This window comes from Lepus europaeus, chromosome 10, assembly GCF_033115175.1.
Source record: "Lepus europaeus isolate LE1 chromosome 10, mLepTim1.pri, whole genome shotgun sequence".
Taxonomy (NCBI): domain Eukaryota; kingdom Metazoa; phylum Chordata; class Mammalia; order Lagomorpha; family Leporidae; genus Lepus; species Lepus europaeus.
Window position 1 is genome coordinate 63,309,783 of NC_084836.1, and position 24,738 is coordinate 63,334,520.

General features: G+C 57.3%; 4 protein-coding genes across 4 annotated transcripts; 2 read left to right on the top strand and 2 right to left on the bottom strand.

Moving 5' to 3' along the window:
• The first annotated feature begins 177 nt into the window (after positions 1–177).
• On the top strand, positions 178–4,523 carry LOC133767662 (25-hydroxyvitamin D-1 alpha hydroxylase, mitochondrial). Its single transcript, XM_062202092.1, has 9 exons — positions 178–372; positions 975–1,165; positions 1,570–1,772; positions 1,860–2,060; positions 2,147–2,316; positions 2,524–2,696; positions 2,920–2,998; positions 3,281–3,478; positions 3,791–4,523. Exons 1-9 carry the CDS (start codon positions 178–180, stop codon positions 3,902–3,904), a joined length of 1,524 nt encoding a protein of 507 aa, XP_062058076.1. The 3' UTR covers positions 3,905–4,523.
• Positions 4,524–6,351: 1,828 nt separating this feature from the next.
• Positions 6,352–11,503, bottom strand: MARCHF9 (membrane associated ring-CH-type finger 9). The gene is made up of 4 exons (XM_062202093.1): positions 11,030–11,503; positions 9,886–10,041; positions 8,381–8,573; positions 6,352–8,145 (listed from the first exon to the last, which is right to left on the bottom strand). Exons 1-4 carry the CDS (start codon positions 11,384–11,386, stop codon positions 7,811–7,813), a joined length of 1,041 nt encoding a protein of 346 aa, XP_062058077.1. The 5' UTR covers positions 11,387–11,503; the 3' UTR covers positions 6,352–7,810.
• A 3,653-nt stretch (positions 11,504–15,156) lies between these two features.
• On the top strand, positions 15,157–17,369 carry CDK4 (cyclin dependent kinase 4). The gene is made up of 7 exons (XM_062203337.1): positions 15,157–15,374; positions 15,531–15,666; positions 15,782–15,949; positions 16,106–16,215; positions 16,455–16,505; positions 16,643–16,778; positions 17,000–17,369. The coding sequence occupies exons 1-7, from the start codon at positions 15,157–15,159 to the stop codon at positions 17,090–17,092; spliced, it is 912 nt and encodes a 303-aa protein (XP_062059321.1). The 3' UTR covers positions 17,093–17,369.
• Positions 17,363–20,107, bottom strand: TSPAN31 (tetraspanin 31). The gene is made up of 6 exons (XM_062203338.1): positions 19,858–20,107; positions 19,201–19,368; positions 18,922–19,002; positions 18,472–18,600; positions 18,097–18,210; positions 17,363–18,000 (listed from the first exon to the last, which is right to left on the bottom strand). The coding sequence occupies exons 1-6, from the start codon at positions 19,918–19,920 to the stop codon at positions 17,926–17,928; spliced, it is 630 nt and encodes a 209-aa protein (XP_062059322.1). The 5' UTR covers positions 19,921–20,107; the 3' UTR covers positions 17,363–17,925.
• Between the last annotated feature and the right edge of the window lie 4,631 nt (positions 20,108–24,738).

The following is a 24,738-nucleotide window of genomic DNA, read 5'->3' on the forward strand; positions in this document are numbered from 1 at the left end:
GCCTCCTGTTGTTCCTGGTTGCTAATCCCCCAGCACCATCCGCTCAGAAGGGATTGGCTGAGGCGACTGGAGAGGGGGCGTCGTCACGGCCTCGCCCAGGGGTTAAATAGGGGTTCAAGCAAGCTTGCAAGATGCTCCTGGGACGTGCTTTCTCTCATGGGCTTCCTGAATCAGACCATGACCCAAGCCCTCAAGCTGGCCACCAAAGTGCCCCATCGCGTCCGCTGGGCTCCGGAGCTGGGCGCCTCATCGGACTCCCGAGGCCCCGACTCAGCACCACGGAGTTTGGCGGACCTCCCAGGCCCCTCTATGCCCAGCTTCCTGGCTGAAGTTTTCTGCAAGGGGGGGCTGTCGAGGCTGCACGAGCTGCAGGTAGGAGAGATGCCGCCGCTGCGGGAACTACGCGCCGCGTAAACTGGCTTTGCTAACGGCAGAAAAGGACAGGCTAGCGCAGGACGTGGGAGGGAAAGCCAAGGAGAACAGATGCCCCTGGGTTATGGGAAGGGCAAGTCGGGACCGGGGCGGCGACTCGACCGGCTCCGAGTCCATCCCGACAGCCGGCGAAGGAGTGCGCCCCGAAAGCGCCTTCTTGCCATGCAGCCTTGGAGACCCTGTGTAGGTCCAGGACAAGCGCGCGAGGCGGTCGGAGAGCGGAGAGCATAGGGATTAAGTCTACGCGCGCCCCTTTTCATCACCTAGGCTCGTCTCGGGAAGGCACTGTCCGGGTGGGGAGCCTTAAGCATCGTCTCCCACCTCGGCTCCGCCCCGGAGCAGAGAGGTCCCGGGTGTCCGCTTTGCGCAAAGTTCTCCGTTTGCCCATCACTCTCAAACTTCCTAGGGACGGGAAATGGGACAACAAGAAGGAGTTTGCACCATCGGGGCGAACACACTAGCTGGGCGCACAGGAAGGGCTGGAGCTCCCCCTGCTCAGGACTGGCCCGGGTCTCCAAGTGTTGGTGCTCGCCTCCCCCCAGGTCCAGGGCGCCGCGCGCTTCGGGTCGCTGTGGTTGGGCAGCTTCGGAACAGTGCGCACAGTGTACGTGGCCCACCCCGCGCTCGTCGAGCAGCTGCTGCGGCAGGAGGGACCTCGGCCTGAGCGCTGCAGTTTCTCGCCGTGGGCTGAGCACCGTCGCAGCCGCCAGCGGGCTTGCGGACTGCTTACCGCGTGAGTCCTCCTGGGTCCCCCAGGCCCAGGCGCCGCGCGGCTGCCCTCTCCTACTCTGCCGGCACTCGGGGTTTCCCACCCCAGCCTGCTTCACCCAAACCCAAGATGAGCCCGGCCCCCGCCCCCTGATCTTTTGAGGCCAAAATCCCGGGTCGCGGGGAAACCACCGCTTGGGCTCGGAGTACCTGAACTTGGAGGAAAGGTTAAGATTCCCTGACTCAGATTACCTGGGAGGCCGGATATGGGCAAAGAAGGGGAGAGGCATTGACAGCGGCAGGTTTCCGCACCCGGAGGGCGCAGCCGCCACCGCTGCGGAACGGACTCCTGCTGCCCCGCAGCGCGCCCCGTCGAGCGGTCGGCACACAGCCGCCTCCCTGACGCGCCCTCTCTCCGCATCCGCGTAGGGAGGGTGAAGAATGGCAGAGGCTCCGCAGCCTCCTGGCCCCGCTCCTCCTCCGGCCTCAGGCGGCCGCTGGCTACGCCGGAACCCTGGACAGCGTGGTCCGTGATCTTGTGCGGCGACTGAGGCGCCAGCGGGGACGTGGCACCGGGCCACCCGCCCTGGTTCGGGATGTGGCGGGGGAGTTTTACAAGTTTGGACTAGAAAGTGAGTCCCCACACGGAGTCAGGGGTGGGCGTCGGGGGCATGCGGTCCGGGTTGCCCGGGGCCCTGACAGCGCCCCCTCCCGGCCAGGCACAGCCGCGGTGCTGCTGGGCTCGCGCCTGGGCTGCCTGGAGGCTGAGGTGCCGCCCGACACGGAGACCTTCATCCGCGCGGTGGGCTCCGTGTTCGTGTCCACGCTGCTGACCATGGCGATGCCTAAGTGGCTGCACCGCCTGGTGCCGGGACCCTGGGGCCGCCTCTGCCGGGACTGGGACCAGATGTTTGCATTTGGTAAGGCACAGAAACAAGGTGGGGGACGGGCGAGCGGCCGTCCAGTGGCAGCGCATGCGGCTTCAGCGTGCCTTCTGCCCACGCAGCCCAGCAGCACGTGGAGCGGCGAGAGGCCGAGGTAGCCACTGGGACGCGGGGAAAGCCGGAGGACACGGCATCCGGGGCGCATCTCACTTACTTCCTGCTCCGGGGGAAGTTGTCTGCCCAGTCCATCCTGGGGAATGTGACAGAGCTGCTCCTGGCCGGTGTGGACACGGTGAGGTTCTCCGTCCATGCTGTGAGCCCTGTTTCCAGAGCTTTCGCCTCTGCAGAGGGGCTAGGGGTGCTTTCTGGCTATAGGGGATCCACTGTGACCAAGGAGACCCATTTGGCTCAGCCCCTCTACCCCCAGCCTGTCCTGTAACTGTCCCCTATTCTGCGGCCTCATACCCAATATGGCGGATGCTGTCCCCTGTCCCCTCAGGTGTCCAACACGCTCTCCTGGGCCCTGTATGAGCTGTCCCGGCATCCTGAAGTCCAGATGGCACTCCACTCTGAGATCACAGCCGCCCTGGGCCCTGGCTCCTGTGCCCACCTGTCAGCCGCCACTCTGTCCCAGCTGCCCCTGCTGAAGGCTGTGGTCAGGGAAGTGCTAAGGTGAGGGTCAGAAGTGGAGGAGGGAGGGAGGAGAAAAGAACTGGAAAGATGCTGGGGAAGAACTGGGGAAGCAGCCAGTGGGTGGAAGCAGAGAGAACGAGAGAGAGCAGACAACAATGGTTCTCTCTCTCTGGCCAAAAAGGGGTTTGGAGGTTGGAGCTGATGAGGGGGCGTCTACAGCCCCAGCCTCACCTGCTGTCTCCCCATTTGCTTTGCAACTCAGACTGTACCCTGTGGTGCCTGGGAATTCCCGTGTCCCAGACAGAGACATCCGTGTGGGTGACTACATCATCCCCAAAAGTGTGAGTGGTGCCCAGGACCCCCTTTGGCTGAGCTATCCCTCACTACCCAGGGCCCCATCCCATTCTCAGACATTCCCCATAGCCCTTCAGACCCTCCCCTTGACCCAAATGCCCTCTCTAGGATATGATGCGGTGGTGGAAGAATCATTCCAAAAGTAGCCCCAGCAATGCTCTCCCTCACCGACATGGCCTCCCCTTGTCCCTGTCCCCAGATCCTCTTCTTCATGCCCCCCACCCCATTCCTGGGCCCGAGCCGACAAGTCTGTGTTCCTCCCTCTCCAGACGCTGGTCACTCTGTGTCACTATGCCACTTCAAGGGACCCTGCCCAGTTCCCGGAGCCAAATTCTTTCCGTCCAGCTCGCTGGCTGGGGGAGGGTCCAGCCCCCCACCCATTCGCATCTCTTCCCTTTGGCTTTGGCAAGCGCAGCTGCATGGGAAGACGCCTAGCAGAGCTAGAGCTGCAGATGGCTTTGGCCCAGGTGAGTGATCGAGGCCTCATTGCTTCCCACACTGTAGCCATCTAAAGCTGTGGGCTCTTGTCCTCTGACAAGCACAGGAAAACACGAGACCTGGTGCACTGAACCCCGGGAAACATGACAGTGCCGTTATCAGCCTGGGGTGGGAGAAAGGGTATCCAGACTATTTTTCCTCCTACCCTCGTTCACCAAGAAGCCCCAACTTCTTGGTACCCACCCAACCTTGGCCATTCCAGCACTAATAGTGCCCTTTACCAACCCATCCTGCCATTACAGACCCCTCCCATAGTGACAGCTGCCTCCCCACCTCTCCAGATCTTGACACATTTTGAGGTGCTGCCTGAGCCAGGTGCTACACCAATCAGACCCATGACCCGGACCGTCCTGGTACCTGAGAGAAGCATCAACCTACAGTTTGTGGACAGATAGTCCTGTGGAAGGAAGCTGTGCTCATCACCCTTGCTCTCCCCATAGGGGTTTTCTTAGGTGCAGAGCCAAGGAAGGGCTACGTATCTTCCCCTTGAAGTCTCCCTGGCCAGATGGGATGACCTCAGCAAAGTGCATGAGGCAGCCCTGACCAAGTGCAACGTGTACTTGGCCTGCCTCAGTAGGTCTGGAGGAAAACCACGGTCCTTCCTCTCTCTGCCTGCTTGGCCTTTCTCCTGCTCGTTTATGCATCCTTCAAGGGCCAGCTCAGACTTTAACAAATAACGCTGGGTGTCTTGGGGGAAGGATTCAACCACTGCCCTTTGTGCTTCCACCATGTTCGTGTTTGTTGCTGCTGCTGGCTAAACGTTTATCATGGTACGAGCTAAGTAACTGTGCATCTGCTCTGCACCTGCTTGGTCCTCCTCCATTGCATGTGAGTTCTTCGAGAGGAAGGATGAGCCCTTATTTGACCTTTATGGCCCCTGCCAGAGCCTATTCCTGACTAGGTGACACCATGCACCTTTTCAGATGGAAGCTGGACCATGTGGCAGAAGGACAAACAGCTTACCAGGCTCTGTCTCCCCATTTCCTTCTTCATTGTTGCCCCTAGGAAAGTGAATTGGCCCCCAGGCCTCTGCCTTCTTTTTTTAGATTAAAACATTAAATATTTGTTACATTTTGTAATAAAAAAAAATCAAATGATCCATCCTTGACTTTTGACTGACTTCTCTGGCAAGACCAGTGGGGAGACCTTGACCCCCATTTCGATCCTGGTTTCCTAGATCCTGGAAGTGATCCCTATAACAATGGGAGGTCTAAGCTGCAAGAGTGCTGTTCAATACGAACCCAGACATGCTTCTGTCTGTAGTGGGAAGAGCCAAATTCAGCCTGGCATCCTGTAGGAGAGTAAGGGGGTGGTGCTGAAAAGTGAGTGCAGGGGCTAAGCTGTAAAGTGGGTGGGGAGGCAGGGATTTGCCGACGCGGCCAAAGGCAGCTGGGTCTTTGATAAGAAAACGGTCTGCCAGAACCAAATGCCATCCCAGAGTGGCAACCCCTAGAAAAGTTGCTCCAAGATCATTTCTGTCACAGGAGAAGGAGTCCGAGGCACAGGATGGAAGCTGAGCGTGTGGGTGGCCAGAGCCCTGGGGCACTGGGGCAGACGGAGTCTGTGTTACCCTGAGTCAGCACTCTGCCCCCCCCCCCAGGAGGCTGGGCACAGTTCTCCCCTTGTGATGTATACAGATTAACTCATCTTCCCTCCAAATAAATCTCTCAGCACACTCGGCGCAGCTCCCTGAGCATCCCAGGTCACCCCACGTCAGGACTTGCCTCCTCTCCCCTGCCCCTCCATCATGAGCTGGGTGTAGATGGAGATTTCACTTCACACTTCCTTCTCCATACCACCTCTGGCACCTGCCCTAGACAAGGCTCCCGGACCCCAGAAACTCGACTGGCCACTAGCCTTCCACAGATGGGCTGAATTACAAGGGGCAGGGCATGCCCGAGGCCTTGTGCGGAGAACAAAGTTTCTATGCATTTACTGCCCCACCTCTCAACCTCCTCTCTGCTGTACACTGTCTGTACCTACTCCCCTCACACCAAGCTCCACTTGAATCCAAATGACCTGACTTGTGAGGGAAAACAAAGCCCAGCTCACAGTCAGACCCCATCTCCTGGAATCAGTAATGAGAAATCTACCCGCCTCACTCCCCACTAGAAATGCCCACTTGAGGGCAGCAGTGCCTATGACCTCTCTCCAGGAAAAATATCTCTTTAAATTAAAAAAGGGAAAAGGAGAGGAGACCATACACCTTATTGGCCCCAATCTCCATTCCCAAGACCTCCACAGAGGCTGAAACTGAAGGAGAAGGGAAAGTATGATCTCACTGGGGCTGATTTTGGACCCAAAGTGAAAATGGAAATAGTGTGTGTATTGTGGGTATGTCTAAGCTTCCATGTGGAGTCACAGTCCAGGCTTGACTCAGACAGCTCCACGTAGGTCATATGTAGCTGAGCCCTATCTGCTACTATAGGTGTTAGTAATCACTCTGATTTTCTCTCATCCATTCATCACCAGTCCTTCCATGAATGGAAAATCCGTAAAGAATGGCTCTTCTGTCTCCCCAGGTTGGGGGTGAAAGGGACATCTCTTGGGGAGGCAGTTCTCCATCCCCTCACCACTCTGACGCCCTCGGAAGTCAGGAGTGATATGCCTCCACACGTCAAGGTGGCTCAGATCCCACATCAAGCTTTCGTGCCTGCACCTCCAAGCAAGTCTAGGTGCCAGCACCATGGACAGCAGCCAAGACCCCTTTGGGAGAGGGGCAGGGGACGGGAAGCATTTTCTCCAATACATCCCAAGGAAAACGGCAGAGTAGGACCTTCCCTGAGAGAAGAACCAATAATAAGAAAGGTCTCTGGATGTGACTTTAACAATGTATGAAGGAATTATTTTAATTGCTGATGAATAGTTCACTTAAAAGATAGCATCAATCATATAATACACAGCCCGAAGGCCTCAAGAGAAATGGACCAGGCTTCAGCCTGACCCACATTTTAACCAGTCCCTCCCAGATCTTTTCTCTACAAACAACAGCTCTCTAGGCTGCTGCCTCCAAGCACAATACTTTCCACTTAATACCACCAGCTGGGCGCGTGGGGATCAGACCTGTGACCCTGAACTGCAATAGACACAGCTGAAACTGGGGCTGGAGACTCATTATATCAGCAGAGTCCCTCCCATCTCACTCCACACCACTGTTCTGAGTGAGCACAGTACCTGAGAAGGACTAATAGGACCTAAACGGTCTCCAGGACAAGACGGTTGGCTCCAGCCTTCCCCCAGTCCCCAGGTTTAGGGGGTCCGAGAAGTTCTCATTCTCGTGAACCACCACCACCTTCCACACGTGCAGTGTCTGCTTCCCCTCATATTTCCATGTCTATTATGTCACTCAACACAAAATTCCAAGGTTCTGGACAACTCCAGATGAAAAACACACTTTGGAATTTGCTAAACCGACTACTATTTGGAATAAACGGACCATTAACTAGTCTGGAAGTCTATTTGTGCCATTATTGATTTTCTTTGCAGTGGCGTCCAACCTGTCCCTCATTTATCCTCATTCCAACCCTACGAGGTAAACAGGAAAGCCATAGCTGTGAGAATTTTTTTCTATGTCACCCAACTTGTGGGTAGCAGGTGCACCCTAGTTGCCTCCAAATGCTGCCACCTGCCACCTAGCAGCCAATGTGAATCATTCACCAGCAAGAGGGAGACGCACCTCCAACTCAGAACCCACTGCTGCACGTGGGGTTGGCGACCTGTGCAGAGAAACTTCCCCATGCCTCCCCACCCTCCTGCAGTGCCCCAGATGAGAAAGCAGTCTCCACGTGCATATAAATGATTCTTTATGCCCTTCCCCCATGCAGTGGGGGTGGCGCAGGGGGAAGTCCCCGCCCTCATGCAGGGAACGGGAGCTCAATGTATACTAGTCTTATTGCCAGATGCCCTGTGGCCATGGGGTGGGGAATTGGGGTCTACAGCCCCTTTCTTCTGGCATTGGTCCCCCTTCACCAAGTCTTGGTGGTGGAGCTGGGGGGCTGGAGGCCCCAGGAGCTGAGGTAAAGATGGTTCTTTCCAGGGAAGAAGAGCTGCTCTCCCCTCCTGGCTGCCCTGGTGGATGTCTCAGGACGCGTGGGAGGAGCTGCCGGTGGGGGCTGGAATGTCATCCGGGTGTCTCTACCTGGCGGCCAGACAATGTCTCCAGCTCGAGGCTGCCCCACCGAGATCCTCAGTGGTGAGGGTGGTGTGCCCCAAACACCTTGTCCAGCTGGTACCTCCAGCAGCCAAGAGAGGCCAGCTCTGGCCGATGCGTTGACTCGAGATCCCTGCTCCTGGAGTCCACTTCAGACCGTGGTGACCCTCATGACCACCTCTCGGCCAGAATGGGAGCTGGAACGGGCATCGGGTGGCCGCAGCTGTCCAAGGAGGTGCAGGATTGTGTAACCGCAGCGCTGAGGCAAGAGCGTCCGCATGCGCTGGGCAGCTGGGGGGCGGCTGGTGGCCCCGGAGGGGGGGCCCGTCCGTGAGGTCCTGGGGCCTGGCTTCCCTGCCGTCCCGCCCCCTGCATCTCCGCCTATGTCCTTGGCCTTGTCATAGTTCAGGACCTTCCACTGCTGGTTCACTGCCTGCCAGCGCTTGAAGATGCGGTAGACAGAGGAGCCTTCATGGACGATGAGGCCTGAGCAAGAGGGACAGGACACCCAGGGTCAACCACACCCACACCTAGGCCAGCGGTGCTTAAGCAAGCAACTGTGCAGAGAGAAGCAGTGCAGCAGCAAGGGGCCCTGGAGAAGCATGAAGTGGGGGTGGGGGAAGGCCTCCAGGAGCAGCAAACATGGCCATGACATGGCAGGGATGGGCAGGGAGTGAAGAGGAAGATGAGGGGCAGGAGAGCAGGGGAGGCGCGCCCTCACCTATGCAGACGACATCCATGAAGCCGTACATGCCGTAGCAGATCTGGAAGAGCAGATCTTGCCGCTGCCACTTGGCTGAGGGGCTGAGCGAGGACCAGATGAGCCAGGAGATGCTGGCGACGAGGAAGAGCGAGCCCAGCACTATGGCAGCGATCTGGACCTTCTCGATGACCGTCAGGGAGATGGCCTGCCACTGCGTGGGAGAAAGGGCTCCGGGGAGTCACAGAAAGGAACAGAAGGCCAGGTGGCAAGTGGTAGCCCTGGAGGGGCGGGTGCCCCAGGAGCCCTGCCTACACCCTCCAGGCAGCACTGTGCGCTGATCAGACCTGGAATAAGGTCCTTGATTTAACACCCCCTGTCTGTCTGATCTCTAGAAAGGCAAGTGCTCTAAAGCCGAAACATCCAGGTTTGATTCCAAAATCTTAACTCCATCACTTACTGGCTGAGTAACTTCAGGTAAGCTTTCAAGTCTCTTGGTGTCCCAGTGACCTCACTGGTGAAACGGGGTACAGTGGTATCCAGAGTGGTTAAGACAGCACTTGGCATGCCTGTATGTCATATCAGACTGCCTGCCTGCCTTGGAGTCCCAGCTCCACTTCCAATGCCAGCTTCCTGCTAATGCAAACCCTGGGAGACATCAGGGAATGGCTTAGATACTTGGGTCCCTGCCACCCACAGGGGAGACCCAGACTGAGTCCCAGACTCATGGTTTTAAGCCAGCTCAGCACCAGCTGTGGTAGCAATTCGGGGAAGGAACCAGCAAATGAAAGGCCGATCTCCCTCACTCTCTCTTTCAAATAAATAAAAATAATATTTTTTAAAAAATAATGGTTTCTAACTAATAGGTTATGAAGATAAAAGGAATGAACACATGCCAAAATTGACACATGGGAAACACTACATTCACTTTCATCAGTCTTTCCTCCCTCTTTTTTTTTTTTTTTTTTTTTTTGCCAGGCAGAGTTAGACAATGAGAGAGAGAGAGACAGAGAGAGAGTTATAGAGAGTAAGACAGAGAGAAAGGTCTTCCTTCCACTGGTTCACCCCCCAAATGGCCGCTACGGCCGGTGCACTGCGCCAATCAGAAGCCAGGAGCCAGGTGCTTCCTCCTGGTCTCCCATGCGGTGCAGGGCCCAAGCACTTGTGCCATCCTCCGCTGCCTTCCCGGGCCACAGAAGAGAGCTGGACTGGAAGAGGAGCAACTGGGACAGAATCCGGCGCCCCGACCGGGACTAGAACCCGGTGTGCTGGCGCCGCAGTCCGTCTTTCCCTTTTCTATTGCCCCAATTGTACTCAGAATAAAAGCAGCACCCAGTAAATGTCCTGTGCATGACCAAAGAAAGGAAGGTTTACAGACAGGGGAGGTACGGTAACAGTGGGGACTGGTGGCCTGGCGACCAGTCAGTGAGGCGACAGGCTCCCTTGGTTCCCAGGCACCCACCCGTAGAACCCAGAGTTCCAATGGCCGAGAAGCCCAGGCTCAGCGTCCTCTCCCGGCACCTCACCTGCAGGGGATTCTTGGTGCTGATGGCCAAGACCTGGTACTTGAAGTAGCAGAGTTCACAGCTCCAGGAGCCCCTCTCGCTGATCCAGCGGATGAGGCAGGGCTGGTGCGTGCAGCGCACTGAGCCGTCGCAGCGGCAGGGGCTCAGGAGCTCCCCCTGCAGGAAAAGCGCGGAGGGGCGCTGTCAGCTAGCGCCGCCGCGACCCCACTCCGCGGCGCACCCGGAGAGAGAAGGCGCTTCAGGTCAGTCATTCTCCCACCGCCAAAAATCTCAGGCCTTTCACCCAAGACTGGGCGAGAGGCGGAGGCTGCAGCTCAGGAGAAACTTTTCGTCCCGAAGGGGTGAGGTCTGGAGGGGGAGGGAGGGCCAGAGTCCTCTCCTTTCCCAGGACCTGGGGAAGGGTGTCTCTCCGGCTTCCCCATGGGAAAGCTTTCCTTAGGATCTGCAGGTCAAGGCCAGGCCTTCCCTCCTCCTCCCCGCCACAGCGAAGCAGAGTGCGTTTACTCCAGGAGTCTGATGCGGGCTGGGACGCACCACCGATCTCCATTTCCACGTGTTAGAGGGTGGCGAGAAGGGGAGTGGGAGATGCTCCCCTCGGCTGGAGGAGACGTTTCTCACCGCACACGGGCACCCTTTGGCACCATCCCGGGGCAGCTCTGCCCGTGCACTGAACAAAGGCTTCTCTTTGTAGTGAGATGCAAAGTTGCAGAGAAGTGAAGGGAAGCACCCACGGGGAGAAGCCTCGAGCGAGGCCAGGGCGCTGGCCGGGCCCCTCCCTCCAAGGTGGGAACGTGTGCACTCTCCTCGCTGCCAGCCCCCGACAGAAGAGACCCCCCCCCCCCGCCGCCGATGGCGACCCTGGGGTGAGGCGGTCCCCAGCGACCGGCGAGATGGATTCTCAGCCCTCCGAGGAGGAAGCCCCACCCCTCACTGGGGACCCCGGGCTCCCTCCTATCCCCTCCACCCCAAAAGGCACCCTAAGGGTTTCCAGCCGGCCACCCCAGCCTCACCCCTCATTCCCACCATCGGACCCCGGGCCCGCCTGGCCTCCCCAGACCCCGCCCCCCGTTCACGGTCTCCCCGGACGCGCCCCAGGTGCGCACCCCCCACCCCTCCACGCCCGGCCAGGTAACCCAGGCCTGACCTGCTCCGGGCCCTGGAAACAGATCCGGCACTGAGGGGTTCGGAGCCCACTGTCCAGGCTGCTGCTGAGAGACAGGGCGTCCAGCGCGCCTGGGGGCGGCGGCGGCGGCGCGGGCGGCGGCGGGGGTCCGGCCCGCGGCTCCTTGTCGCCGGCCAGGCCCCGGGCCCGCGGCTCCAACCCGTAGTACTCCTCCTCGTCGCTGTCACCGTCCCGGGTGGAGCAGCCGGCGAAGGGCGCCCAGCCGCAGCCGCCTCCCCCGCCCCCCCGGGGCTGCGGCTCGGCCCGGGGCCGCCCCCCGCCCGTCAGCACCAGCAGCTTCAGCTCGTTCAGGAACATGCGGAGCCGAGACTTGAGCATCGTCCGGGCGCCGGGAGGCGGGGGGCGGCGTGCAAGAGGGGCTCTCGGGCGGCGGGGGGAGGGGAGAGGACAAGGCCGGGAAGGGGGCGCGCGCCGGGGCGCCGAGCGGGGCCGGGGTCTTCGGGGCCTGCGAGCGCCTTTCACTGCTGCCACCGCCGCGGCTCTGGGGCTCGCGGGGCCGCGAGCGCTGGCGGCCCGGGGGCGGCGGGGTGGGCAGCCATGGCCGGGGCAGGGGGCAGGGGGCGGGGAGAGGGGGCTCAGGGTGCCGCGCCCCGCGGGTCCGGGTCCGGAGCGGGCCGGGTCCCCGGGGTTACGAGCCCGGGTCCTCCTGCGGCGGGGTCGCCCCCCATCGCCGTCCTCCCGGCCCCAGTCCCGCTCCGGCTCCCGGATCCGGCTCGGCTCGGCCCGTGCGCTCGGCGGTGGCAAATGGCGGCTCCTTCCGGCGGCGGCGGCGGCGGCAGCGGCGGCGGCGGCGGCGGCGGAGACCCCCCCGGAGCGGCGGGCGGGCGGGGCGGGCGGGGCGGGCGCCGGGGAGCCGGTGAGGGATGGAGGGAGGGGCGGGGCGGAGAGGGGGAGAGGAGGAGAAGGGGCCGCGGCTGCGCATCCCCGCCCTGCCCCGCACGAGCAGGTGTCCCCAGGGGCGGGGGCGAGTGCGAGGGTGGAGGGAGGGGAGTGGCCAGGGAAGGGGAGTGTGTGCCGGGGTCGGAGAATAGGTGTGTGTGTGTGTGTGTGTATGCGTGTATAGGATGGATGATGAGTGCCTAGGGGATGCAGGTGTGCCACCGTGTGCAAAGAGCTGCCCGGGGGTCCGAGGTGAGCGGCCAAAGGCATGGGCGCAGGCAGTAGACACTTGCACACAAAAGACTGGCAAGTGTGTTTGGTGTGAGCCGGTGTGGCGCTGTGCAAGAGAGGCGAGTCTATCAGGAGTGGAAGCTGACAGAACTGCTTGTGAGAAGCAGTTGGATGGTGATGTGTGAGGGGGTGAGTGAGCCAGGGAGGTGGGAGTGCTAAAGGGATGGGAGTGTCCTCTTGCCTGCTAGTCTCCTGCCCTCACCCCTACTACTGGGAAGCTCTCCCGTTTAGCCCTTTGTTTTTGTGGGAGCCTTGGCCCTGCGAATCAATCCACACGTGTTTTTTCCGCCTTGCACTTACGTCCTTTCTCCATCTCCTCCCCTTTGCAAAGCTGAGGGAAAAGGGATTTCAGGGGAGCCCACTGGGTCAAACACACTGGGAGAGGATTAATTAGTCAAAGAGTAATTAACAGGAGAAGGGAGGGGATGGAGCCAGGGACACACCGCCAAATTAAGACTCCCCAGTAGGAAGTGATAGACAGTCGTGATCTTGGGAAGAATTCAAATGTTTTGGATGGACAAATGGATGAACCAGGAAAAGGTGCTGGGACCCAAGTGCCCATACAGGAAAGATGGTTGTGTTCGTAACACAGTGAACCGCGGAGGGCTTCTGTGGAAGATGAAGGCGAAGTGAGGGCTGCTGATGGGCAAGGGAGCTCGACAAACTCCCACTTAGCCCAGCCTTCTGGAAGGCTCACAGACCAACCAGCCCCTGCTTGGTAGCCATTGAAACCTTCACCTCTCCAGCCTCTTCATTCGGATCTTGAAGTTTTCCTTACTGGTGTCCCATGAGCTGCCCTTGTAGCCACGGCCCAAGCATCACAAGTATCCGAAGTGGAATGGGCACTGACATACTTCCATCTTGCCCCGACTCATGTGAACTCATCTTCAGGTCAGAACTCTTACATGACCACCAGAGAGTTGAGAACAGAACTTAGGGTGCAAGGAGTGGTAAATAGGGTAATAAAATGCTTACAGATTTTAGACAGTTTCTCACAGACAAGATGCTCAATCTCTTTACTCCCATGTCCTCAAAGAGCTGGGAGATAAAGAAGTTGGAGCCAATAAGAGAAGCCAAAGAAATCTACCTGTGTCTAGGTGTCTGTAGGCAGAGGCCATTTGGGAAAGGCTGTGTTCAAGGCGGTGATGAGCGCTAAGAAGGTTGCGTTAGGGGAAAAGAGAGCGCAAGGCCCCGGAGTGGGTTACAAGGTTGGCAGGAGGACAGAAGTCAATCTCGTGTACGGCAGTGGCCTGGGATGTTGGTGATGGTGACGGTAGTGATGGTGGTAACTTCCACATGGTGATCCCTCTACTTATTCATCTGAGGACAAAGGACACACGTATCACATAGCACACACACACACACATGCATCCACATATCACAGATTTGTAGACTCTTAACGCTGAAAAGAACCTTCAAGATCAAAAGCCAGTATTCCTGTCCCCTGCTCATCAATAACTTATCTGCCTGACAGCACCCAGTCTTTGTTGTAACACTCTCAGAGAGGGCTGGAAGCAGCCCGGACCGGGAAGAGAGGCGAGCACCACCTTGCCACAATTCCTGTTGGATTACTCTATTAACCTGCCTTCCACTCGTCTTCTAATTCCAGTTTGCCCTCAGATGGGCATTGTCTACTTCCTATAGGACCACATTTTATATACAGCCTTATCACTACTCCCAAGAGCCAGTGACGCAGACACCAAAACAAAACCCCACATACACACTGCAAGCCAGCGCTCAATGCAATTTTGTTGAATGAATGAGCGAAACAAAGACACAAATCCGATTGTTTTCCCACGGCCGCGGAGCCGAAAGGTGACAGCCCCACCTGCCACCGCCGACGCCCCCGCCCCCACCCCCACCTCCCGCCAGCGTGGAGAGGCTGCGAGGCCAGCAGCCGGCCAGGAGATGCGCGCGGGCTCGGCCCTCAGCGTGGAGTCGGGAGCCGGGTGGCCCGGGTTGCCATGGCACCGCCACGGACTCCACCCTCTCCCGTTCCCCCTCTCCCACCCCACCCCCCTGGCGCTGGGGTTATGGCAGCCAGTCACGTGCCCCGCCGCGTAACCACACCTCTGCTCCTCAGAGCAATGTCAAGCGGTCACGTGTGATAGCAACAGGTCACGTGGCTGGCATCCCCCCCACCTTCCGCCCCCTTTCCCCTCAGGGCCCCCTCCCCGTCCAAGCCCAGCGCGGCCGCCCCTCTGCGCATGGGTGGCGGTCACGTGTCCCGAACGTCCGGCGCCCGCCCCGCCCTCCCAGTTTCCGCGCGCCTCTTTGGCAGCTGGTCACATGGTGAGGGTGGGGGTGAGGGGGCCTCTCTAGCCTGCGGCCTATGTCTATGGTCGGGCCCAGAGCGTCCAGGTGCCCAGGACCGAGCTCGGGTGTATGGCGCCGGAGGAACCAGCTCCGGGGCCCCGATAACGGGCCGCCCCTGCACCTCCCAGCCTGGAGTAAGGTAGGTGTAGCCCCTGCCCCCACTGGGGGCCAGTCCCGCCGCCGCCCCCTCCCCCCCCACAGCCGCCTCCCATGCGTGCGCTTCGCAGGCGACTTATGGGAGGGTCGCCCGAGGGCGGGAAGTGGGGCTTTTGTGGACGTGGGAAGGTGTAATTTCGGGGGCCGGGCGTGGGATCCTCGGCGCCGGGCGTGTGTCGTGTGTGATCTCCTTTGTGCTGGGTGGATGTTCCCAAAGGAAAGGGGGCTTTTACAAAGTGTGCGGGCTCACGTGGCTGGAGGGGTCGCTGTTGGAGTCATTGTTACCTGAGGCGCGGCGCGGCGGGCGGTCGCGGGGTGCAGGTGGGGCCGTCTGTGCCGTCCGTGTCGGAATCACTTTGTCCGCTGCCAGCTCAGGCCATCCCAGCTCTGGGAGAGCATGTGGTACAGGGAGTCTCTGTGTTCCTAGGGTCTACCCTGATCTGAGAATGGCTACCTCTCGCTACGAGCCTGTAGCTGAAATTGGTGTCGGTGCCTACGGGACGGTGTACAAGGCCCGGGACCCCCACAGTGGCCACTTTGTGGCCCTCAAGAGCGTGCGAGTCCCCAATGGAGGAGGCGCTGGAGGGGGCCTTCCCATCAGCACTGTTCGCGAGGTGGCTTTACTCAGGCGGCTGGAGGCCTTTGAGCACCCCAATGTTGTCCGGTGAGGGGAAGGTGCAGGGCCTGGAGTGGGCAGACAGGGAGGGGGGCTGTGGTGGTCAGGAGAGAGGTGGGGATCCTGGGGAGGTACATGATGAGGAGGCCATGGGGGGAGGGGTCAGAGGATCCTGGCTAGCGAGGGACCATTTGTTCTGGCCAGGCTGATGGACGTCTGTGCCACCTCCCGAACCGACCGGGAAATCAAGGTGACCCTGGTGTTTGAGCATGTAGACCAAGACCTAAGGACTTATCTGGACAAGGCACCCCCACCAGGCCTGCCGGCAGAGACCATCAAGGTAAAGGGCGTGGGCGGACAGGGGAGGTGGGTTGGGACTTCTAACAGACCCCCTGGGCATTTCAGGCCTAATGCCTAATGCCTTGTGCCTCTGTTTTTTCTCCCTTGCAAATCAGGACCTGATGCGCCAGTTTCTTAGAGGCCTGGATTTCCTTCATGCCAATTGCATCGTCCACCGGGACCTGAAGCCAGAGAACATTCTGGTGACGAGCAGCGGGACGGTCAAGCTGGCTGACTTTGGCCTGGCCAGAATCTACAGCTACCAGATGGCGCTTACACCTGTGGTCAGTAGAAAGATGTGGTAGCCAAAAATGGGCTCTGGTTGGGGGTAGGGGAGCGATTGCCCATAGCAGCTGAGAAATCACACTTTGTTCTTCCATCAGGCACTGGTGCCTCCTGGAAGCCCTGGGGCCCTCACCCACTCTTGCTGTTTCCCTTAGGTTGTGACGCTCTGGTACCGTGCTCCTGAGGTTCTTCTGCAGTCTACATACGCCACGCCTGTGGACATGTGGAGCGCTGGCTGTATCTTTGCAGAAATGTTTCGTCGAAAGTAAGGGACCCAAGTTCCCTGCACAACCTTAGTCCCCTGCCTTGTGTAGGAGCCACATGCATGCCTTGGCCATTCTTTTACTTGGGTGCTGTTCACCATCTTGCCCGTAACCAGCTCTGAGATGGAATCAGAGACTTCACATGCCTTTATTCCCCACACCCTCTAAGTCCCACTAAGCAGGACTCATGCCACCGCTGTCTCTGAAAGTGACTGCCACTTTGTATTCCTTCTCGCTCTAGGCCTCTCTTCTGTGGAAACTCCGAAGCCGACCAGCTGGGCAAAATCTTTGAGTAAGTGACCAGCCAGGGGGCAGAGAATTTTCCATTCTGAGTTCTCTCTCTGCTGAACTCAGAATTAACCCACTGGCTCTGCCTGGGGACGGGGGCTGGAGAAGGACCCCTGTGACAGAGCTTTCGTGTTGCCCTAGCCTGATCGGGCTGCCTCCGGAAGACGACTGGCCCCGAGATGTGTCCCTCCCCCGAGCGGCCTTCTCCCCGAGAGGACCCCGCCCAGTGCAGTCGGTGGTGCCGGAGCTGGAGGAGTCCGGAGCGCAGCTGCTGCTGGTACTGGCGTGGGCATGGGGCGAGACTGGGCTGAGAGATGGCAGTATGTCCAGCCCCAGCCCGTGGTGCTTGAGGAGCAGTTCTTAATGCTGTTGGGAGTGGCCAGGTGCAGAGAGGGATACACAACATAAAGAATCTATCCCGGGTCGTGCTGGGGACGGTCAGGGGAGGGAGAAGTCTTTGTCCTCAGCGGTTTTCTGCCCTTGGCCTCTGCCCCCTAGGAAATGCTGACGTTCAGCCCACACAAGCGGATCTCTGCCTGCAGAGCCCTGCAGCACTCTTACCTCCACAAGGAAGAAGGCAGCCCGGAGTGAGCAGCAGTCACCGCCACGCCCTTCTTCCGGACACTAGGGTGGCGAGAACCCCACGGAGAAGACCGCTCTGCTTCGTCTGCGGCCGGGCAGACTCCTACTTTTTACAGAGAATATTTTGCTACCTTAATGACATTCCCTTCCCACCCCTCCTTTCGAGGCCTATCCTCCTGCCCCGTTTCTCTACACTAAGGGGTATGCCCCATCTTTCCCCCTTTCCTACCTTGATACTGGGGTCCTTTTTTATACAGGAAAACAAATAAGACAAAGAAATAAGGTCTTTTTTTTTTAATGTTTCTTCCTCTGATTGGCTTTGTCACTGGGAGATCTGGAGAAACCATGTGGAAGAAGGGACTTCCCTTAGCCCCTTAAAGAGTGTCCTGAAGTTAGACCCAGGGCCTGGGCAGCCACACAGAGCCCCTGCACTCACAAACTTGGAATTGAAATGGCTTTTATTTTTATATTTACTGAAATGGCTCAAACTGGGTCCTTTTTAGGCGTTCTTGGTTTTCTCCTTGGCTCCGCCCTGATTGACCTCCAGAGCCCAGGCAGTGAGTGGAGGTGGCCAGCATGTGGGAAGGTGAAGAGGGGAGACAGCCCCAGCCCATGCACTCCCAGGAGCTGCCTGCATCCACTTGGGAAGACAAAGCTTTTCTTTCTAGCCTGTAATCTGGCTGCCACCAAATCTGTCAGGCTCTGAAGCCTCACTGTTCAGTTGTTCTCAGGGGATGTACCAGAGGGCCCTTCCTTTTTCTCAAACAAAAAGGGCAGCAGACCCTGGATTTTCCCTAAGGGAAAAAGAAAACACAGGAGAGAAGGCAGCAAGGGCCAGAGTCTCACAGGAAGGCACTGGGGTTGGCACGTGGATCCTTCTGATTCCGGAATCTCATCGCTAGCCAGACACCAAGGATCTGTAGGAACAAGAGGAGCCACGGGAGGCACCGTTCAGTTCTGAGAGGGTCAGACCTGCAGAGAAGGGGTGCACCTGAGGGAACGCGAGACTGTACCTCGGTAAAGCTGAAGAAGAGTCCCACGCCCCCCAGAATCTTCAGGGCTTCATCTGAATGCTTAAGGAGCTTCTCTCCACACATGGGGCACGTGGAGCTCTTGTTCTTGCAGATCTGAGGAGAAGGTGTGTGTGTGTAGAAGCAGAGATGCTGAGCTGCCTTATCCAAATGTCTGGGGTGGCCACCCCTAGGAATTACTAGAATCTGACCAGTATCCTACAGCCTAGGAGCCCACTTGGCTAAATCTCCCCTCCCCCACCAGCAGTGCCTGGACACAAGGGAATTGCTAGAAAGAGGGGCGGTGGCATTCAAATCTGCCGGTTTCCTGCTTCCTCCCTGCTATGCCCACCCCACCCCACCCTACCCCCATCTCACAGCATTGCAGGAAGTATCATCTTGATACATGGTTGTGAGGTTGAACAAGCCACAACAATCAAAACTTCTCTCCAGTTCATGTCGGGTTTTGTTGCTCATGACCCACCAAGAAGCATTGATGACATCTGCCTGGAGGGTAAGGGCAGAGGGAAGGTCAGTCTCCCTGCATCGAAGCTCAGTTGAAGTGCCCCAATTTCCCCCTCTAGCAAAGGGAGACAGCATGGCTCTGGAGCACAGTGGTGTCAGTTACAGACAATGATAGATGACCACCTTGGGTTCTCTAGATTGTCACGGGAAATTAACAGACATCCCAGAGGAAGCAAATGCTTAAGTGCCTGGAAGCCGTGGGCCAAAGGGTGATGTTTGGGTACTTGGGGCCAGACCAACAGGGAGAGCTAAAGGTTAAGGAAAAGCAAGGACTTGAGAGGGAATCCCACTTGCCCCCTTTACCTGTTTGCTTCGGTTAATAGCCAGACATGAGCAGGAGATTCCAAACTGGAAGACGAACACCAAACCAAGGATGATCATGTACTGAGCGTAAGGGTTATGGAAAAAACTGAGGTTCCTTTATGCTCCATCTAAAATAACCATCTGGCCTTACAGACTGTATGTTCATGTCAAGTTGAGAGCAATGAGACCAGCATTTGTGTCACAGATTATGGTCAGAGCCCTGAGGTCCCCTAACTTCTTCCAAGAGCTGGGGTCCCCCATCACATCAAGTCAGGATACAAAGAACAGCAGGACTTGGTGGTGGTTGACAGCACCCACCAGTCCGGCCACTGCAATGAGGAGAAGGAAGACTCCCACAGCAATGACTCCACCGATGATGTGGATGCTGGACACCAGACCCAGGCCCTTACCCCAGGCGGCCACGCCAATCAGCAGCAAGCCCACGAGCTACAAGAAACAGCAGCACTCATCTCAACGAGGCCTGGCATGCAGCACGGTGGATGGCAATTACAAGGGGGCCTAGGTAAAATAGGAGATTCAAGTTTGTGACTGGGGGACGAGGTGCATCCCTGGGTGCTCCTCCCAAAGGGGGTCAGGATGGCGCGAGGAGACCGCATAGTCTGAGCATAAAATCTGAACTGGCCGCGTGGTCCATGATTAACATTCTGGGGAGTAACAGGTTCACTAAAGGGAGAGGTGGCACTTCATATACACAGCCCTGGCCCTGTTCCCCACCCACCACCCTCCGAAAAGGCCCCTCACCACCGGAAGTCTCCCCTCATCCACGGAAGTCCCCAGGAATCCCCCTCTTCGCCGGAAGTTCTTGAGGCTCTCCCGGAACCCCCTGTGCACCCCTCTCCCCACCGGAAGTCCCCTGGAGATTCTCGCCGCTCGCCTCTCCCCCCATCGACGCTTCCCCCACCTCGGAAACCTCACCATGTAGACCACGTTGAGCGCGCACAGCGCATTCTTGGAGCAGGCAAAGCCGCCGCAAACCATAGCCCCAGCGCTGGGGACCCAAGCGGTCCCAAGGACTCGGGGGGAGGGTATTACGAGCCGTCTTCTAGGTCCCCGACAGCTTCTGTCTCTTTAAATCCAGGCCAGCCAAACCCAATTCTCTGAGCCTGCACCGTCCCACCCCCTGCCTCTGGATTGACGGCGCCCGCGGCTAATCCCGGACCTCAGGGGCCCGAATGCCAATCAATCTATATGACGTCACCGGCCCGCCTCCCGGCCCCTCCTTTAGATTCCTCATTGGTTGAGCCTTAACACTGGGGGCAGGGCTTCTGGAGTCTCGTAGAGACCGGAGCAGGAACTTCCAAAGCCCGGGTTGAAAGCGGAGTGTCCGCGGCTGGGGTGGAACTGGAGGGCAGGCTGATCCGAGGCAAGAGTCTCTAGAGAAGCTCCTGTGAAGGGAGAGAGAGGAAGGGAGGCTTCGAGAGCTGGCGAGAGGGCCCGCCCCTCCAAGGAGGGTGCGTCCCCACCTCGTTCCCCTGGTCCGGCGGTGACCTCACGATGACGCCACTGTCTTGCTGCTATTGCCTCACTCGTGGGAACACCCGAAGGAGCCAGAGATTGGACCACTTAGCCTGGTCACGGAGACCTCGAGTTGAGGCCGTCTTGGGTTTGTGCGTCCTCTGGTGCACTCGTTCCGTTCCCCGGCGCCTTCCGACGGGCTGCGACGGAGCCAGGAATTCAGGGTGGGAAACAGCGGCCTGGAGCCAGCAGGGTCCTGGGAGTGACCGAGCCACAGGCGCACACGCAGGGCGGGCTCGACCGCTCCGGAGCGCGATCCTGATCCAAAGCAGGCAAAGGGACGAAGCTGGGACGCGAACGGGGTCCCCACGTTCTTACTTCGGAGACAGGCGTTGCGGCTGGTTGATAACTGACTAAGCGCTTTGACACGCCATCCTTTCCATAACCCCCTCGCTGTCTTAGGAGAAAGCGGCGGTTTGGGTGGGGACAGCCCAGGGAAGCCTCCGACCAGCCCCGCAGTGGCTTAGCTTGTGCGCGCTTGCGTTCTGAGCAGCACAGCTTTGCCACTTGTGGCTGTGCGACCCCGGCCCGCGGACTCCAACGCTCCGCGCCTGTTCCCTCATCTGCAGAGTGGGCTTACAGAACAGGACAAGCACCTCTGGAGTTCTGGTGAGGATTACGAGTGGTCCCTGGCACACAAGAATGGTTATGACTGCTCAGACCCTTTTACACATTCTAGTGGGCAGCCTCAACCTCAACAGTGCAAGTATTCGCATAGTTATAATCTCTCATCCCTCAGTTTTTAAAGCTTTGTTTATTTTTTGAAAGGCAGAGAGAGATTCCATTTGTTGGTTCATTAACACCCCACCACCACCACCAACAACGGCCACAACAGCCAGGTCTGGGCTGGGAGGAAGCCAGGAATTAGGAACTCCAACCAAGTCTCCCACATGGGTAGCAGGAGTCCAAGCTCTTGGATCATCTTCTGCAACCTTTCCAAGCACATTAGCAGGAAGGCGGAATGGAACTGGAGCAGCTGGGACTTGAACTGGTGCTCCAGTATGGGGTGCCTGCATCACAGTGCACACTCTAGCCTGCTGTGCCACAGCACCTGCCCATACCCTCCATAAAGTATCAGTAAGGTATGCAGGGGAGCGTGCTCGCTTCGGCAGCACATATCCAAATTTTTAAAAATGTACAGGAGAAGAGGCATTTGCAAGTTCGAGATTTCAAACAAAGGAATTAGGCCTACCTAACTACCCACCTCCTCTGGCCCCACCTCTTCTCCACCTCTTCTCCATCCTCAACCCTGTCTTCACTGACTGTTTCCTTCTTTTTTTTTTTTTTTTAAGAGATTTTATTTGAGAGTTAGAGTTACAGACAGAGGGAGAGACAGAGAAAGGTCTTCCTTCTGCTGGTTCACTCCCCAAATGACCGCTGCGCTGGTCTGAAGCCAGGAGCCAGGCGCTTCTTCCCGGTATCCTACATGGTGCATGGGCCCAAGCACCTGGGCCATCTTCTACTGCTCTCCCAGGCCATAGCAAGAGCTATGGAAGAGGAGCAGCCAGGACTAGAACCAGTACCCATATGGGATGCCGGCGCCGCAGGCAAAGGATTAACCTGCTATGCCACAGCGCCGGCCCCCATGGTCTGTTTCAATTCCTCAGCCACCCACTTCTCTTCTGGGTCCCCAATCAAGACCAGGACCATGTGTTAGAGAGAGGGGACAGGCTGGCCAGCAGCTTGGCTGCGTGGCGCAGTGACCGAGGTGTCAGAAGACCAGGATCACTGTCTCTGTCCACCTCTTGTTTGCCTCTTACGGCCTCAATTTCCTTTTATGCAGAACGGGGATAAATAACCCCACCCCCAGGCTTGTCTTGAGGAAAGTGTAGATGAAAGCGTGTTGTAAACCACTAAATGTTATGAACATGTTAATTATATGAAAAAAGCAATTGAACATACATCGTGGTAGTTTATCTGGTTATGGGCTATTTCCTTCTCTATAATAATTCATTCTCCACGTAACTACTTGGGCCTTTTAAACAGGAGGTGGTTACAGCTGGTAACTGACTGAGGACAGCTTACATCGTACGTTAAAAGGTACTCATAAAAAGTTCAGGGGGGAGCCTGGTGTTCAACAGTGTTTAGAGTGCCACCAGGGGAGCCTGAATTTCATACTGGAATACCTGGGTTTGAGTCCTTGCTCTACTTCTGGTCTGGCTTCCTACTAATGCACACCCTGGGAGACAGCCAAGTAGCTGGGTTCCTGTCATCCATGTGGATGAATGAGATAGAGTTGCAGGGGCTGGCACTGTGGTGCAATGGGTTAATGCCCTGGCCTGAAGTACCAGCATCCCATATGGGCGCTGGTTCAGGACCCGGCTGCTCCACTTCCATTCCAGCTCTCTGCTATGGCCTGGAAAAGTAGTAGAATTTGGCCCAAATCCTTGGGCCCCTACACCCACGTGGGCGACCCAGAAGAAGCTCCTGGCTCCTGGCTTCTGTCTTTGGATTGGCACAGCTCCGGCTGTTGCGGCCAATCGGGGAGTGAACCAGCAGATGGAAGACCTCTCAATCTCTCTCTCTCTCTCTCTCTCTCTCTCTCTCTCTCTCTCTCTGCCTCTCCTCTCTCTGTGTAACTCAAATAAATAAATCTTAAAAAAAAAAAAAAAAAAGATATAGAGTTCCAGGCTGCTGGCTTCAGCCTGGCCCAGCCCTGGCTGTTGTGGGGATTTGAGGAGTGAACCACTGAATGGAAGATTTCTCTCTTGTCCACTTGCTCTCTCATTCCCTCCCTTTCAAATAAATAAATAAAAACTTAAAATAGTAAATTTAAAAATGTTTCATGGGAAGGGGCTGGTGTCGTGACACAGCGGGTTAAGCTGCTGCCTGCAATGCTGGCATCCCATATGAGTGTGGGTTCAAGTCCCAGCTGCTCCAATTCTAATCCAGCTCCCTGCTAATGTATCTGAGAAAATAGAAGACGGCCCAGGTGCTTGGGCCCCTGCCACCCATATAAGAGACCTGGGTGGAGTTCCAGGCTCCTGGCTTTGGCCTGGCCTAGACCCAGCTGATGGGACCATTTGGGATGTGAACCAAGTCAGAAGATCTCTCTCCCTCTCTCTAACTCTGCCCTTCAAATAAGTACATCTTTTTAATTTTTTTTTCTTGGGAAAATGGAATTAAAAGATGAGTTTAAGGGCAAGCGTTGTGGCACAGCAGGCTACGCCACTGCAGGGGACATTCTCTTCCCACACTGGAGTGCCAGTTTGAGTCCTGACTACTCTGCTGCTGATCTAGCTCCCTGTTAATGTGTCTGGGAAAAAAAAGATGATGGCTCAAGAAATTAGTCCCTGCTACCCTGGCTCCTGGCTTCAGCCTGATCCAGCCCCAGGTGTCCCAGCCATGTGGGGAATAAACCACCAGATGGAAAAATCTATCTCCCTTCCACTCCACTCTGCCCCATCACTCTCTGCCTTTCAAATAAATACATTTAAAAAAATGTACATTTTAGAGCAAAAAAATGTTGAACTTTAAGCAGTTTTTCTTCTATAATATTCATTTTATGTGATCTTTTTGAAGTTCCTTCATATGCACTTGTTTCAACATTTTTTACACCAAGAAACTTTTTTTTTTTTTTTGACAGGCAGAGTGGATAGTGAGAGAGAGAGACAGAGAGAAAGGTCTTCCTTTGCTGTTGGTTCACCCTCCAATGGCCGCCGCGGCTGGCGCGCTGAGGCCAGCACACCACGCTGATCAGATGGCAGGAGCCAGGGGCTTATCCTGGTCTCCCATGGGGTGCAGGGCCCAAGCACTTGGGCCGTCCTCCACTGCACTCCCCGGCCACAGCAGAGAGCTGGCCTGGAAGAGGGGCAACCGGGACAGAATCCGGCGCCCCAGACAGGGACTAGAACCCGTTGTGCCGGTGCCACAAGGCAGAGGATTAGCCTAGTGAGCTGCGGTGCCAGCCATTTATCTTTCAAATTCCATTTTCTACAACCTTACTTATTTGGAACAATTTGAAAGGCTAACCTTTCTACCATTTATTTCTATTTTTATTTATTTGAGAGACAGATAGAGCTCCCACCTCCTGGTTCACTCCCCAAATGCCCACAAGGATCCAGGCTGGGCCAGGCCAAAATCAAGAACTGGGAATCCCATTCAGATCTCCTAGGTGGGTGTCAGGGGACCCAGTCACCCAGGTCATCGCCACTCCTGCCCAGTGTACCTAAGCGGGAAGGTGGAACTGGGAGCAGAGCCAGGACTTCAACCCTGGCACTCCAGTACAGGATTTCAGCATCCTAGCTGCCTTCCTTAATGCTAGGACCGACACCGACACGG

Excerpts from the sequence above, each read along its gene's own strand:
- LOC133767662 (XM_062202092.1), top strand. The coding sequence starts at position 178 with ATGACCCAAGCCCTCAAGCTGGCCACCAAAGTGCCCCATCGCGTCCGC. Across the intron at positions 2,999-3,280 it reads ACTACATCATCCCCAAAAGT|ACGCTGGTCACTCTGTGTCA; the intron begins GTGAGTGGTGCC and ends CTCCCTCTCCAG. Across the intron at positions 3,479-3,790 it reads TGCAGATGGCTTTGGCCCAG|ATCTTGACACATTTTGAGGT; the intron begins GTGAGTGATCGA and ends CCACCTCTCCAG.
- MARCHF9 (XM_062202093.1), bottom strand. The coding sequence starts at position 11,386 with ATGCTCAAGTCTCGGCTCCGCATGTTCCTGAACGAGCTGAAGCTGCTG. Across the intron at positions 10,042-11,029 it reads GTTTCCAGGGCCCGGAGCAG|GGGGAGCTCCTGAGCCCCTG; the intron begins GTCAGGCCTGGG and ends CTTTTCCTGCAG. Across the intron at positions 8,574-9,885 it reads GCACCAAGAATCCCCTGCAG|TGGCAGGCCATCTCCCTGAC; the intron begins GTGAGGTGCCGG and ends TCTCCCACGCAG.
- CDK4 (XM_062203337.1), top strand. The coding sequence starts at position 15,157 with ATGGCTACCTCTCGCTACGAGCCTGTAGCTGAAATTGGTGTCGGTGCC. Across the intron at positions 15,667-15,781 it reads TGCCGGCAGAGACCATCAAG|GACCTGATGCGCCAGTTTCT; the intron begins GTAAAGGGCGTG and ends CTTGCAAATCAG. Across the intron at positions 15,950-16,105 it reads AGATGGCGCTTACACCTGTG|GTTGTGACGCTCTGGTACCG; the intron begins GTCAGTAGAAAG and ends TGTTTCCCTTAG.
- TSPAN31 (XM_062203338.1), bottom strand. The coding sequence starts at position 19,920 with ATGGTTTGCGGCGGCTTTGCCTGCTCCAAGAATGCGCTGTGCGCGCTC. Across the intron at positions 19,369-19,857 it reads CGCTCAACGTGGTCTACATG|CTCGTGGGCTTGCTGCTGAT; the intron begins GTGAGGTTTCCG and ends TGTTTCTTGTAG. Across the intron at positions 18,601-18,921 it reads CTATTAACCGAAGCAAACAG|GCAGATGTCATCAATGCTTC; the intron begins GTAAAGGGGGCA and ends CTTACCCTCCAG.